The sequence below is a fragment of the Boleophthalmus pectinirostris genome, unplaced genomic scaffold, assembly GCF_026225935.1.
Source record: "Boleophthalmus pectinirostris isolate CB_2022bp ecotype Guang Dong unplaced genomic scaffold, ASM2622593v1 HiC_scaffold_7, whole genome shotgun sequence".
NCBI lineage: Eukaryota > Metazoa > Chordata > Actinopteri > Gobiiformes > Gobiidae > Boleophthalmus > Boleophthalmus pectinirostris.
The window spans coordinates 4,403,102-4,418,272 of NW_026571473.1; the positions used below are offsets into that span (position 1 = coordinate 4,403,102).

The 15,171-nt window shown below is 37.4% G+C and overlaps 1 protein-coding gene across 1 annotated transcript in view; it reads left to right on the forward strand.

Moving 5' to 3' along the window:
- LOC110160604 (glutathione hydrolase-like YwrD proenzyme) overlaps nt 1–7,908 on the forward strand; it is a 30,956-nt gene extending 23,048 nt beyond the window's left edge. The window contains 3 exon segments of the mRNA XM_020925279.2: nt 3,210–3,294; nt 4,186–4,281; nt 7,560–7,908. Of these exon segments, the coding sequence (XP_020780938.2) occupies nt 3,210–3,294; nt 4,186–4,281; nt 7,560–7,708 (330 nt within the window). The 3' untranslated portion in view covers nt 7,709–7,908.
- Nucleotides 7,909–15,171: the final 7,263 nt, after the last annotated feature.

The following is a 15,171-nucleotide window of genomic DNA, read 5'->3' on the forward strand; positions in this document are numbered from 1 at the left end:
GTTTGGTAAAACAACTTTTACATGAGGCGTAACGATTTTTGTAACAATTAGACTGTTGAAAATGGGTTTGCTTTCCTGAAATTTTGAATTTAATTTATCTAAATTGTCTGTCTGTTGCAATATGTTATTTGGTCTCCTGCGTGCCACAGACACACACACACACAGACAGGAATAAATTGGCTGATGAAAAGTGGTCTCATGGAAAAAAAAATTATAATAATAATTCCAGTGGCAGAGCGTGCATTTCACACCTAGGCCTTCAGTAGTGCTCTGTCTGAAACAATCCTCAATAACTATTTTATGGTTACCTAGCTTACAAAAGGATGTAATGTTATTGTACATCCCTTATTTTTGATTATTGTGTTTGTTGCTGTTTAGAGTGGCAACGCTGGAATAAAGACAGGAAGAGGAACAACAACTAGCCTGGTGACACTCATTTCTCCATGACTGAGATGATTCCTCTTTGATTCACTGTCCACACCTACTCATACGAATGCACTTACTTTTAAGAGGTAAAACACAAGCCTTACGGGACTCTTTGGTGGTAAAGCACAAGCCTAACTCACAGAACTTGTTTAAACACAAACTTCACCATACTATTTTAAAAGTTTAAAACATGAGTCTATGTCACAGAACTCCTTTAAGAAGTAAAAGTACCTCACAGACCTATTTTAAGAGTTAAAACTATGGAGTAAGAAAGCTTTTAGAAATATTTGTGTGCATAGAATCTGTGCATATTTGGGAAATCTGTGCATATTTGTCTGTGGTTGAGCATAAAATAAATATTCGTAAAATCTCGAATGCGTCCAGTCGTACATAAAATATATTGTGTGTATTTTATCCATCAGAATACGAACTGAAAAGTTATGACATCAAGAATTACAATCACAAAATGAAAATTTACAATTACGCTTTCTTCAGTACGAATATGAATTCACAGACCCGACTCAACTGTCAAAAATACAACATCACTTCACAAGCAGAAGAAACGTCAATCGAGATGCATGGTTACATGGTTTAAACATGTTTTAGTCCTGGTTCAGTCCTGGTTCAGTCCTGGTTTAGTCCTTGTTTAGTCCTTGTTTAGTCCTTGTTTAGTCCTGGTTTAGTCCTGGTTTAGTCCTGGTTTAGTCCTGGTTTAGACCTGGTTCAGTCCGTATGCGGCCCAAAAGTCCGGCATCTCGATTGATGTTTCTTCTGCTTGTGAAATGATGTTGTATTTTTGACAGTTGAGTTGTGTCTGTGAATTTGTATTCGTACTGAAGAAAGTGTAATCGTAAATTTTCATTTCGTGATTGTAAGTCTTGATGTTGTAACTTTTCAATTTGTATTCTGATGGATAAAATGCACACAATACATTCTATGTATGACTGGACTCATTTGAGACTTTACAAATATTTATTTTATGCTCAACTACAGACAAATATGCACGGATTTCTATCCTATGCACAAGAATATTTCTAAACCAGGACTGATCCCAGGACTGAACCAGAAGGACTAGATAGTTTTTTCCCCCAAATGTTGCCATTGACTGAAATTCTTACTGAGGTATAGTTCTATAGACAGCAGATAATACATTCCAGTAAATCTATATGCTGTAGATATAATTGCTTTTTGATAGAACATATACATGTACCTCACAGGACTAGTAAAAACTGCTTACCTACAGTTTCTTCCCAAATGTTGCAATTGATGCCTATTTTCGACAAGTTCTTACTGATGTGTAATTTTCACAATTGTCTTAATATACATTTTCAAAATCTTGGAAAAGTGTGTTTTACAAATGTTGTTATTGATACATACTTTTAGATGTTCTTAGTGATGCATATTTGTAAACAGCAGAGAATACACTGGAGTAAATTTATACTTAAACTGCCTTTTGAGAGCTTATAAGCATTCCTTAATTCTTTCTAGGTTAAACACTCATTTCCTTTGTATTAGTCGCCTCAGTGTTTGGCCCAATTGGTTGATCTAAGGTAAAGTTCAATATGATATTTGTTAAACAATAGTATGGAAACAACTTTTTTTGTGCTTTCATGTTTGGGAAGGTCTCTGACATGCAAATCTGAGAATTTTTTGTTAATTGCCATTGCATCCTGCAGACACTATTTGGCTATTTTTATTTTGCTACTCAGAATCTCTTTGGCTTATCATGTAACTTTAAAAAAAAAAAATATTATTATTATTATTATTATTATTATTATTATTATTATTATTATTATTATTATTTTTATATATTATTGTATTTTACAGTAACAGTATTCATATTGACAATGCCTGTTTCAATAAATATTTGTGTGATTTATATCCTTTGTAAATTGTTTATTGGTTATTATGCATAGGTTTAAGCCATAGTCCACAGAACAATTTTAATTTTGATTGCAGTGAATTTTGAGATTTTAGATATTCTAAAGTGCTGAGTCACTGTATTATGCCTGGCTACAGTAAACATTTAGTAACCCAAGGATGCTGTAAATTAAAATAATCACTGAAATACTGCATTTTATTTTTACTGTAATAGGTTATGATCTGTGAATTGGTCAACAGTATGGAAACTACAAAATTACAGTATATTGGAGGATCTCTGCTGCCAGTTGTTAATTGTAAATAAATAAAAAAAAAAGCACACATATATACTGTATTTCACCAAAACAATAATAAGCTGTAAAGTCAAATTACTGTAAAATAACAGTAAAGTGCTGGCGTCTCTGCTGCCAGAACTTTACTGTATATTTAAAAAAATACAGAAATATACTGTAATTCACTATTACAGCAATATGCCGTGAGGTGAATTCACAGTACAAATACTGTAAAATAACAGTAATGTGCAGGCGTCTCTGCTGCCAGCTCTTTACTGGTATTTTACAGAGAAATTCTTTACAGTGCAGTGTTAGAAAAGGAACTCAAACACACAATCATTAAAGTGCATAGTATAACAGGGTATACTAATAATTACTACAATACTATTTTTTACATTTTTATTTTATCTAGGAAGTTTAGAATTTTACTTAAAACATCAAAACCACATTTGTGCAGCAAAGAGGAAGAGGATAGCCCTGCACATTTGGGTAGTATAAAGAGGGAAATTGAGGGCACGACAGCACCCACTGCCCTTGTGAGGCGTAGGTGTAGGCGTGGGCTGATCATTGCCTCTTGCTGCCATATTATTTGTTGTTTCATTAATGTTTTTGTCATGTTTTCTTTTCCAGGTTTTGTTAAACATGGTGGAGTTTGAGATGAATCCACAGCAGGCTTTAGATGCTCCTCGGGTCTACGTTCACTACGACCAGAAAGGTACAACTCCTTTTCGCAACAAAATCACACAGTTACAACAAGAGATAGGAGTTTTTATGAGACGTATTCTGCCATAAAGCCCGTTTATTACACTCTGATTAATGATTACTTGATAAATTTACACCACATCCTCATCACACCTTTGCCTCTCATTAAACAGCCATTCTCAAGTTCCTCTGACTAACAAGAAATATACTTCGTTTACTAGTAGAGATGGGACAAGATCTCGTGCCACAAGATCTGCCACGAGATCAAATTGCATCACGATTGGGCACACTGGAGGAAAAGTATTTCGTGAAATTTTTTCCCTGTGTATTTTAGCATTTGGTTTGGACCAAAAAAGACTGAAATGTTGGTAAATTATTGAAGAAGCCATAGTTCCAAAAAACAGTGCTAGAATGACAGTGAATATAAAAATTGTAAGTGCCAAAAGTGTAAACTGAACTACACAATTTAGTTATTATAATTTGGTCAAAATCTCGTTTTGTCCCGATCTTGTGGATACAATCTCGTCTTTGTGGGAATTCTATCTTGCCCCATCCATTTTTACTAGTATTTTATGCAATTTAATGACATGAGAACAGTACAGTTGGTGAAAACATGAGTTGATCTGCAATATTGTGTCTTGAAAATAAGTGATTAAAAATTGCGCAAACATTCACAAATCACTCCAAATACAACTCTTGAGAGGGTAAATGGTGAGACTAGAACATGGTTAGAAGCTCTGAAAAGTCAATTTTGCATAATAAGTCTGCTTTAATACTATTTGCGATACTTTGTGTAGTATTTCTTGGCATCAGATTGAAACTAAAATCACATTTGCCTATTTCCCATCACTAGAACACAGCACGCAAATATGTAAAAGTTTTTGTTTTTGTTGGTCCTGCGCAGATGGACAGTGGATGGTGAATTTGGAAGAAGGTGTTGATTCAGAAGTAGCAGAGGAGCTGAGGAGGCGAGGCCACACTGTTAACTACCCAGTCACAGGTGAGTGTATCTGACTGTACTTCTGAAAAACAGTCTGCAGTGTTTATTATTTATACAAAAGACTAAAATTCTCCCCCAGAGTCTAAAAAAAAACTTGGACTACATATTGGTATAACAAAATTTGACTTTTCTGCTCATTGTATCATCATAAACTTACTGTATAGAAGTGAATACATTATGTTCTGATCTTTGTTTCCTCATCATATACATACCTGGAGTTTTGTTTTGTTTTGTTCCTGCATATTTAAGGCCGCCACACACTACAGGAAAATTTGACCAATTTTGGCTGCAATTTCTTCTCCCCGAGTTCGAGGAGGCGTGACCCAACTTTTAGTTTTTTATGTGCGATTTTGAAGTCGCTGTGCTCCTCATGTCTCTGGTGTCAGTGTGACTCTGAGCTGCTCTGTCAGATCATAACCACCAAACATGAGCAACGTTACGGTAACAGCCAATAAAACAGAGCATCAGGGACAGAGGAGTGATGGACACAGAGGACGCAAGATACAAACTCAGGAAATAGTGAAAATAATGAGAAAACTTTATTCCTCACCTCTTGTAAAGTTTTAAAGTTAAAGTGCATCTCATCCATATTGTCCACAGAATTTGTCCTCCACAACTGCACCCAGTCCACAAAACATCGCTATTATTCCAGTTTGAGTCATTCTTTAAAAGTAAAAAGACGAGAGTAGTTCCTCACATGTGTCTGTTTACATCCACACAGCGCATTGATCAAGGTGAAGCTGCAGATTAGCGGTAGTGACTCTACTTCCTGTGGACTTTATCTCCAACTTTCTGTGCGTTAAAAATCATGTATGTGAGCACTTTTCACAAATAATAATAACACAGTTTTGACTTGTATCTAAACTAGATCTGCAGAGCTCTGATCTTTGAACACTTAAGAGTCTCAAAGCGACTGGTTTTACTGTAGACAGGAAACAGCTGACACAATCATGCTCACAACTTTATATCTTGTGGTCTGCAGACAGATCCCACTGCAGTCTTTCTGATTGGAGATTGTAAATCTCATAAGATTCTCCTCATGTGTGGACAGTGTTGGGGAGTAACAGATTACATGTACCGGAGTTACGTAATCTGAGTACAAATTATGAGTAACTGTATTCAGCAGTTACTGTTTCAGTGATTGCCAATTGGATTACAGTTACTTTGTTGAAATAAATGGATTACATGGCAGTATTTTCCTATTTTTGCATTTTGGGCTATATCTTTTTTTTTTTTTTTGATAATTCCACTCATTGCCAAAAACTGAACTAGAGTTTAACCAGGTCTAAACCAGGACTAAACTAGATCTAAACCAGGTCTAAAACCAGGTCTAAAACCAGGACTAAAACAGGATTTAACAGGATTTAACAGGACTAAATCATGCTGTGTGGACCGTGTCTCCTCGTCTTCTATCAATAATATTTTTGGTTAAGTAAAATCTGGGTTTTTATTTTCTTTTAGCAGATAAAACATCTTATGTTACGATATCCTTGTCTTCGCTTCTCTACAGCAAATCAAGTAATCCAAAGTACTCAGATTACGTTACTCACCTTAACTTAATGGATTCCGTTACAAACTACATTTTGAGGTATGTAATCTGTAATCTGTAGGGGAATACATTTTAAAAGTAACCTTCCCAACACCATGTGTGGAGTCCGCTTTTTGTCACACTTTTACAAATTGTTTAAAACAGGAAACATCCTGTAGGGTGGGGCGACCTTTAGGATGAGTTCTTCTCACATGAAGTGGAAGTTCCAGTCGCTACTGAACAAAAGGTAAAAGGAACTGTTAACTTGAAAACTACCACTTCATTACATCACAAGGTGGAACAGAGCATTTTGAGGTTTGGAGATGTAGGCAGACTAATACTAAAGTGTTACTTAAACATGTGTGAATGAAACAAAACATGACTCCAGGTCTGTTTTTGAGGAGGTAACAACATTATAACATGGCTTAAAGTTTGCAAGAGTCAGTTTTTGTGTGATATTGGACCTTTAAAATTACATTTAAGCAATTAATAACATTTATGATCTACAAATTACATCGGATTAAATTATTTGTGCCACCATCGTCTCAGTAAAATGGGAAACACTGGTCTGGTTCAGTTTGCAAAATATTCTATGAACAAAAATAACAGTTTATGTTATTAGGTTCTTGTTTTCATACCTGACAGTTTGGACTACTCACTAGCGGTTTTCCTTAGAGTGGTCACGTGGTGTTGCTGTGATGTGTCCGCTCTGCTGATTTGAAAAAATGGAAAAAGAGCACAGGCATAGTAACATTGCCGTACATCAGGGGCATAACAGAAAAAGTGCAGAGGGCAATGAGAAAACACAATATGAACACACCAGTGAAACCGTACAGAAAACTCAGGCAATTACTTGTTCACCAAGAGCTAAAATAGAACCAGAGCATAAATGTAATGTCATAAACTAAATACCCTGAAAGTCCTGCAATAAAACATACATCGGGGAAACGAGGAGGGCATTCAGTCCATGAAAATAGGAACATAGGACAGAATGCAAGAAGGAAACAGCGAAGGCAAAACACAAGCAGCAAAACACAAAGCAGAACAGGAACAACTCAAATCTTCCATTTGTGACACTGTAAAAGAGAGAAGCACATTCTGGACTGGGACGGAGCAAACGTCACTGGGACAGAGGAAAACACACATTGTCACTGGATTAAAGAAGCAATTGAAATATGGAAACTTGCCCAAGGGACTATAAACTGGGACGAGGGGGCTTTTTTACTCTCACACACCTGGGATACTGTCCTGAGGAAGTGAAACTGCCTCCACCGCTAGGAAGACAGAGCCAAAACATACTACAGGTCTCCAGGAAGAACAGTTGATAGTTAAGGTCAGTTAAACACATACAATCAATGAACCTGCCCAGGGACTACAGGTGGAAATTAGCACTGGTGCTACAACCTGGTACAATGCATCTGTCCTGTTAAGGTTAATGTAAAAATTGTGCGCGGTCCCTGTCTGAAATAAATAAACAAATAAATAAAATAAATAAATAAGACGGCGCCAAAACCTGTTTAAATCAACTGAATGGACACGTCACAGTAACATCACGTGACTCTGAGGAAGAGTGCAGGGAGCAGTCCAAACTATCAGGTATGAAAACAAACTCTTGGTCTGGAAAAAGAACCTAATAACATAAATTATCGGAAGATGAAAATGACAGTTGAATAAAGTTGATACAGAGCTCACCTACTGAGATTGCTTCCCTATTTCAGCTCAAGTATTTTTTTTTTTCTTTTACTCTCAGGTCATAAGAGGGCTCAGTTTGGGCGGGGCCAGATCATCACTGTGGGCGACTGGTGGGACTCAACTGTCAGTCAAACAGATCGGCCAATCCAGAGAGTGCTGTGGGCGGGATCAGACCCCAGAGCAGACGGATGTGCTCAGGGATATTAGACACAGAGACGACAATGAGCGTTTTTACAGATACAAAGAGATGAGCATTTTAACAGATGTAACACAGAGGAGTGCCTTTTTATCATAGATGTTGTTAAAGATATTTTCTAAAGAATTCAATTTGTTTGGAATATAAGGTACAAGTTTTAATATGACATGTTTATTTTCTATATTACTCGCTCAAAGCCGCTGTTTCCGTCCTCTCCCTACCTCAACAACAATGATCAATGCTATAGAATAATGTTTACATGATTAGAATAATGTTTAATTATTATTACAAATTCCTGTTAAATAATACCTTTTTAAACGTGCCTTTTAGCATATGTGGTTGCTATGTTTGCTTTAAAACTGTATGTAAGGTTTTGAGTTTAAATTTCATAAACCTACCCATGATATGAGGTAAACATGGTCACGTAATTTATTCTTAATTTCAAAAATCCTTATGTATTTTATGTTATAATTTGGTGTTTTGTTTCTCAATATGATTTTCCAGAGAGCAGAATGAGCCTGAAGTTTTAAAGCTGAAATCTATTTAGTGTAACTTAAAACCTAAAAGGAATCCTCAGTCCTCATTCTGTGTTCTAATGTTGTTTCCTCATCACAAACAGACCTGGAGTTGTTTCATTCACACATTTTAAACACATAAATCCTGCAAATTCTCTCAAACAGAAAACCCTGTCCCGCCTTGTGATGTCATGTGGTAATACAGGAAAAGCTCCATTGTCTCCATTGTCATTGTTATTCCACACACTTCACTAGAATCACTTGGATCATTTCGTCCTCCCTGGAATCGCCAAACTCTACTGAACTAAAAGTTAAATGTAGATGCTAACTTGAAGACTACCACTTCATGACATCACAAGGACCAGAGCATTTTGAGCTTTGGAGACAAGGCAAGGCAAGGCAAGTTTATTAGTATAGCACAATTTGTACACAAAGTAATTCAAAGTGCTTTACAGAATAAGAAATAAATTAAAATCACAATACAAACAAATTAAAACATAAACAAGCACAATCAGAGATAACAACCTGGTCCCCATGAGGCATCGGTGGGTCAGTTCATCACCACAGAAGCAGTTTATGAGGAGTCCAGCCCATATTACATGATCATTATATCTGCAATAGAATGTGTGTATCTGTACAGGCCCATGAACATTTGTGTGATATTGGTCACACATGAGAATGTCTGTGAAAATATCATTTTTCATGAGTTGTGTATATATTAGTTGTGTGACTGTAGATCAGTGTGTTGTGTATCACCAGAAAAACAAGAAATGGAAATTATTTTTGTTCCATTTAGAATTTTAACAGCTACACTGAAAGAGAAAGGAACTGTTAGGAAGTGATTATCTCAAAAACTATTAATATTTTACTATACAAATGCATAGAATTATAAATAGATAATTTTTCTGAGATTTTGAGACACTCCCGTTGCTCGAGCTCCATCCTTTGTGGAGTTATGACCAAAATGTATATTTAACCTTGGTTACCTTGACCTTCAAGTGACCTTGACCAGTTTCAATCTGTAATATCCAGTGTATCCCGGTTATGTGTGTGCCAACTTGTGTGATGATTGGGTGAATATTTTAGCCCGCAGGTTCAGAAATCGCCGAAATTGCCAATCCTTTATAATGGTGTGACATTTCAATTGACCCGTGTGACCTCAAATGACCTCGGATCATCACCAAACTTTTTTTGCGGCATCGGGCATGGGGGCTTGACCAACGTACCAAATTTGGTGACAATCGGTCCATAAATGGCGGAATTATCGTGGGTGGACACACACAGACACACACAGACACACAGGGTGAATACAAAACCTGGTCAACCCTTCGGGGACCAGGTAAAAATGATCATAAAATTAAAAAGAGAAAGAAACATTTAATGAGAGACAAGAGTAAAGAATAAAAACCTTTAAGTCATACGCAACTAAACAGTCATACGCTGAACTGTTTGAGCCTGGATTTAAACAGAGTTAAAGTAGAGGACTGTCTCACATGTTCAGACTGTTCCAGGTTTTAGCTGCATGAAACTTAAACTCTGACTCCAGTGTTTAGTCCTGACTCTGGGCACCAGCAGGAGGCTGGTCCCTGAGCTCCTCAGATTGCAGATGGAGACACAAACAGACTAATAATAAAGGATTACTCAAATGTGTGAATGAAACAAAACCCAACTCCTGGTATGTTTTTATTGTGGAGGTAACAACATTATAACATGACTTAAATCTTACAAGGGGAATTGCCAAACTCCAGCATCTGCAGCCAGTCATGAGTCAGTGCTAGTGCAGCCTCTGCAGCTCAGGGAGGGATTTATGGAGGGTCTGAGGTTCTTACAGAAGAGCCCTTTCCATATACTGAGAAACACTCATGTATGTGTCCTCTCTATGTAACTGTAAGTTCAGTCTGACAGTGTATTACCTTTTTTAAACTGTGAGAGTGCAGGCTACATTAGGGTGACCAGACATCCCTGTTTACCCGGGACAGTCTCAGTGTGGAGCCCTGTCTGAGCAAATTTATCCAAAACTAGTGATTTGTCCGAGTTTTATACAAGAAATGTCCCAGGTGTCCCTATTTTTAACCAATTTAATCCTTGCCTACAGTAAAAAGAAGCATACATTGTCATATGTTTTGATAAAATACAGAAAAGCTGCTTAAAAATCACCAAAACACACACAAAAAAAACTGACTCAAATGGTAGTCATGAATGGGCCAAGTGCAGAACAGTTCTCCTTAATTACACACTCATTTTACAGTTGTATTATTTGGAGAAAAATCCCACACACCGTCTTACTTGCAAATTGTGAGATTTATAGGGTGACACCCTATTTAAGATGGCCACCTGAGCCCTCGTTCTGTTTGACTGACGAAGGCCTAGTGTCAGAACGTTGCACGGTTTGTCCTAATAAATCTCACAATTTGCAAGTAAGACAGTGTGTGGGATTTTTCTCCATGTTCTTGGGCTGCTCCCTCTCCTCCGACGCACCCATCTCAAGTAATTGATGTGCGAAGTTCTCATTCTTCTATACAGTTTTGTTATTACCAACCACCACAAACCAGGGATGTCCCAGTTTGTTATTTTGAAAATCTGGTCACCCTAGACTATATACACTTTCTCAAATGGCTAAAAAACAAGTTGTTATCCTGTGTAGTTGATCTGTTTACATTTGTTTATAACTGCAGGAGTGTTCTCTGTCCACAGAAACGCTCTCAGAAAGTTGAATTATTTAAAAAATGTCTTTCTAATCAATTGTGCAAGAACAGAAGCATGTTTTAAATCAGCTTTAAATGCAGTTGATCTCCTTAAGTCCTGGTACCGAGCCCTGGGACCATAAAAGACACTGTGTTCACTGTGGCCTGTTCTGTAATCTGTGTTAATCTGTCACACTGCAGACAGGCCGTTGCTCGGTGGTCACTTCCAGATAACAGATCAGTTTATCAGGATGTGGTACGTTCTCGGTGGTTCAAAACGTGACATATTGTGCTTTATTTTACTCCAACCCTGTGCAGTGCTATAACAAGTTTAAAGTCGAGAAAAGCAATATAAAGAATACCTAGGTCACTGTATGTGCCCCCTGCTGGCAATAGTGGTGAATGCAGTAGAGCGAATTTGAGGATGTCCACTAGCAAATTGTGGCAGAAATAATCAAAACAGGTCTGGTGAAGGTGTTTTAAAATGTTAAACATGTCCTGATTTACACTTGAGTCCTAGTAAAAAAGTAGGTTATTGCTTAAACTAAAATCCAAAACTCTTAGAAACAGAAACGATTTTGGTCACAAATTCTCCAAGATTTCCGACTAAAGACTTTCATAACTCTGCTTGTTAAATTGACCACCACTTTTGTGTCACTCACTAGTATGTTTAAAAGTGTTGTTTGAAATTTTAAAGCTACACTATGTAACCTTTATGGTGGAGAGTCTGTAACCTGCTTGTTTTTAGAGATATGTTTTCAATTTATTTAATTATTACAGTAACAGAAAATAACTAAATGCAAGTTAGACATGTTTAATTTATATTATTAAGTTATTTTTTCAGACCAAGAGTTTGTTTTCATACCTGACAGTTTGTTTTGCTCTCTGCGCTCTTCCTCAGAGTCACGTGATGTTGTTGTGGCATGTCGCCTCAGCTGATTCAAACAGGTTTTGGCGCTGTCTTCCTACCGGTGGAGGCAGGATGACAGCGCCATCTGCAGTCCCACTTCCTCAGGACAATATCCTAGGTGTGTGAGAGTAAAAAAGCCCCCTCGTCCCGGTTTATAGTTCCTTGGGCACGTTTCTGTATTTCAGTTGCCTCTTTAAAGGGAGAGTCCAGAATTTTGGATATAGTGTTGGAGACGTGTGGAGACACTTTTTGAAATATTCCATCCAGTTGTTGTATTTGCAGAGGTCACTGGTGCTAGGCTAGTGCATGTCAATGTTCATAGTTATCCAGCCACTAAAAACAGTCTTACCCACTCCACAAAACACCCAAAGAAAATCTATTATTACACCAGACTATCCATGAAAATGTCTGTGTTGATAAAGTAATGTTTGTCGCATGTTGAGGGACTGTTTTCTCAGCAGCAGTGGAATTTTACTTTGCCGGTAAGATATGTGCTAGGTGATATTAGAGGTGAGATCGGGCCTAAAAAATCCAGCCCGACCCGGCCCGCGGGTATTAAAACCCGGCCCGAGCCCGACCAATTAACTTGATTTGCAGGCCCGAGCCCGAAGCAAACCCGAAATGTCATATTTTATTTGTGAGGACTCGGGAGGAGGAGCAGTGCTCAGCGTCGAGGTGCCAGTCTTTTTGCTCTCGTATGAAAGCAAAGCGCCACATTGACGACATTCAGCGAAGCCACCGCAAGTTTCTGTAGCATTTTCAACAATCAATTTGAAGCTTTTCCGCACCTCACTCTTACCGGTGCGTGTTTGTCTTTTCAGTTCTCCTGCCTTTAGTTTAACTTCTTGCTCCTCCATATTGGGGATACCAGGTCAAAATAGATGCAGACTTGCGGAGGGGAAGATTATTAAATTAAGAGGGGGCGTTCACGTGCGCAGAGCTCTGGCTCTGCGGATCCTGTTTAGTAGTTAAATAGCAATTACATTACATTACTTCTCTGTTTTATCCATATTATTTATAAAAAGTATTCCTTAGTTTAGTATCCACACATCATTTTAGCATACATTTTATAAACATATATTTATTTGAAGCCCGAGCCCGACCCGACCCGAAGTAATGATTGACATTTTAGGCCCGACCCGACCCGAATTTCGGGTCGGGTCGGGCTTGGGCTCGGTCTTAAGATCTTACCTCTAGGTGATATCAGTCAGCCGCTGCCAAACTTTCTATCAGGAAGTACAATTTACTGCTGCTGCTCAGACATAAATCCTTCAAATGCAAAGTTGGTTTTACTTTTAAAATTATTCTATCGACACAGACATTCACATGGACAGTGTTTTTTAATAATAGATTTGTTTCGGGTGTTTTGTGGAGTGGGTAAGACTGTTTTTAGTGGCAGTATAACTATGACCATTGACATGCACTAGCACCAGTGACCTCTGTAAATACAAGGACTGAATGGAATATTTCAAAAAGTGTCTCCATACGTCTCCAGCACTCTGACTCATTAGGAAATGAGGTCATATGTCCAAAATTCCAGACTGTCCCTTTAATCCAGCGCCAATGCTTGTTTCCCTCTGTCCCAGTGATGTATGCTCCGTCCCAGTCCAGAATGTGCTTCTCTCTTTTATACTGGTCACAAATGGCCGATTTGAGTTGTTCCTGTTCTGCTTTGGACTATAAAACTGGGACAAGAGGGCTTTTTTACTCTCACACACCTGGGATACTGTCCTGAAGAAGTGGGAATGCAAATGGCACTGTTGTCCTGCCTCCACCGGCAGGAAGACAGCACCAAAACCTGTTTAAATCAGTTGAGCAGACACGTCACAGCAACATCACGTGATCACTAGGGGTGTTCAAAAATACTGTTAATTAATGTGATAATACAGTATCGATATCATGGGCTGTTTTAATCAATATAGCACCAAGAGTACTTATTGGTATATTTTACTAAAATATTTTGTTACAGCTACAGTTTTGTTGCTTGTTCAAAGGAAAGAAACTCTTTTTTTGCAACACAGTTGACATTTTCACTGTTTCGATGATTAAACATAATTTAACAAAGACTTTTAGTGTCACAGCCATGATTCAGTCTTTATTTTTATTGAACCATATCAAATCGATTTGACATATATTGTATTGAATTGTACTGAATCGAAACCTCACTGTATCAAGATATGTATCGTATCATGGCCCATGTATCGAGGTATGTATTGTATCGGCAACTTCTTAATGATACCCAGCTCTAGTGACCACTCTAAGGAAGACCATGAGTGAGCAGTCGAAACTGTCAGGGATGAAAACAAACTCTTGGTCGCAAAAAATAACCTAATAACATAAATTATCGAAAGACCAAATTAACCTCATTGGACTAGTCACGTTTAATGCCATACTGTGGAACATTCAAGGCAGTAAGACAAGCAGCTGGTGAACCTTCTATCAGGAAAGTTACATAGTGCCTGCTTAATTTTTTTTGAACATTTTTTGTGACTTTGTCCCAGTGCAGACGTGTTAACACATGTTTTCATCATCTTCCATAGTTAGTCCACACTTGGCTTCCTTCACACTCATAAACTGTGTGGATTTGTTAAACAGACGACTGGCTCAGCATCAGCAACAACTTTAGCTCTAAATGTAAGAAACACGCTTTGGAAAACTGCAAGACACATCTCCAAACTGAACTAATTTGGTAAGTTTTCCCAAATCCTCCTTAAAGAGCTCATATTACACTATTTTCTGATCTATGTTCTAATGTTTCTTCGTCACAAACAAACCTGGAGTTGTGTTTTGTTTCATTCACACATGTTTAACGCACAAACCCTGCAGTTTCAGTAGGGATGTAACTATTCAAATCTCTTGATACAGTATTTTCACAATATACATCCCATGGTTCGATATTTATTGTGATATTTTATAGACGCAAAGAAAATTGTGAAAAGGCAACTTTTTCCTTTTAAAATGTCTCGTCAAGACTTTTGTTCTGTCATAAACCAAACAATTAAGATTAAAACGTGCTTAAAAATGATGATTCTGATTATTATTTGCATTACTTTTCATGTAGTCTGCACTGTAACGGAGCAAAGAATCATGGTATATGCAGTTCACTCCATTTTTTTTTTTTTTTTAGCTATTACTGCACCAAAACTAAGAATTTAAGCAAAGAGACTTGTAATTCGCCCACGGTATTTCTGTGAGACTTTTGACGATACAAGAACACGATATTTCAGTTATTGTTACATTTCTAACCCTATAAAGCCTGACACATGAAATAATAGATAGAAAATTCTGATTCTTTGATATTTAACTCTTTATTGGACCTTTGAACAAAATGTAAAAAAATATATATTGATAAATTTGACCTTTTT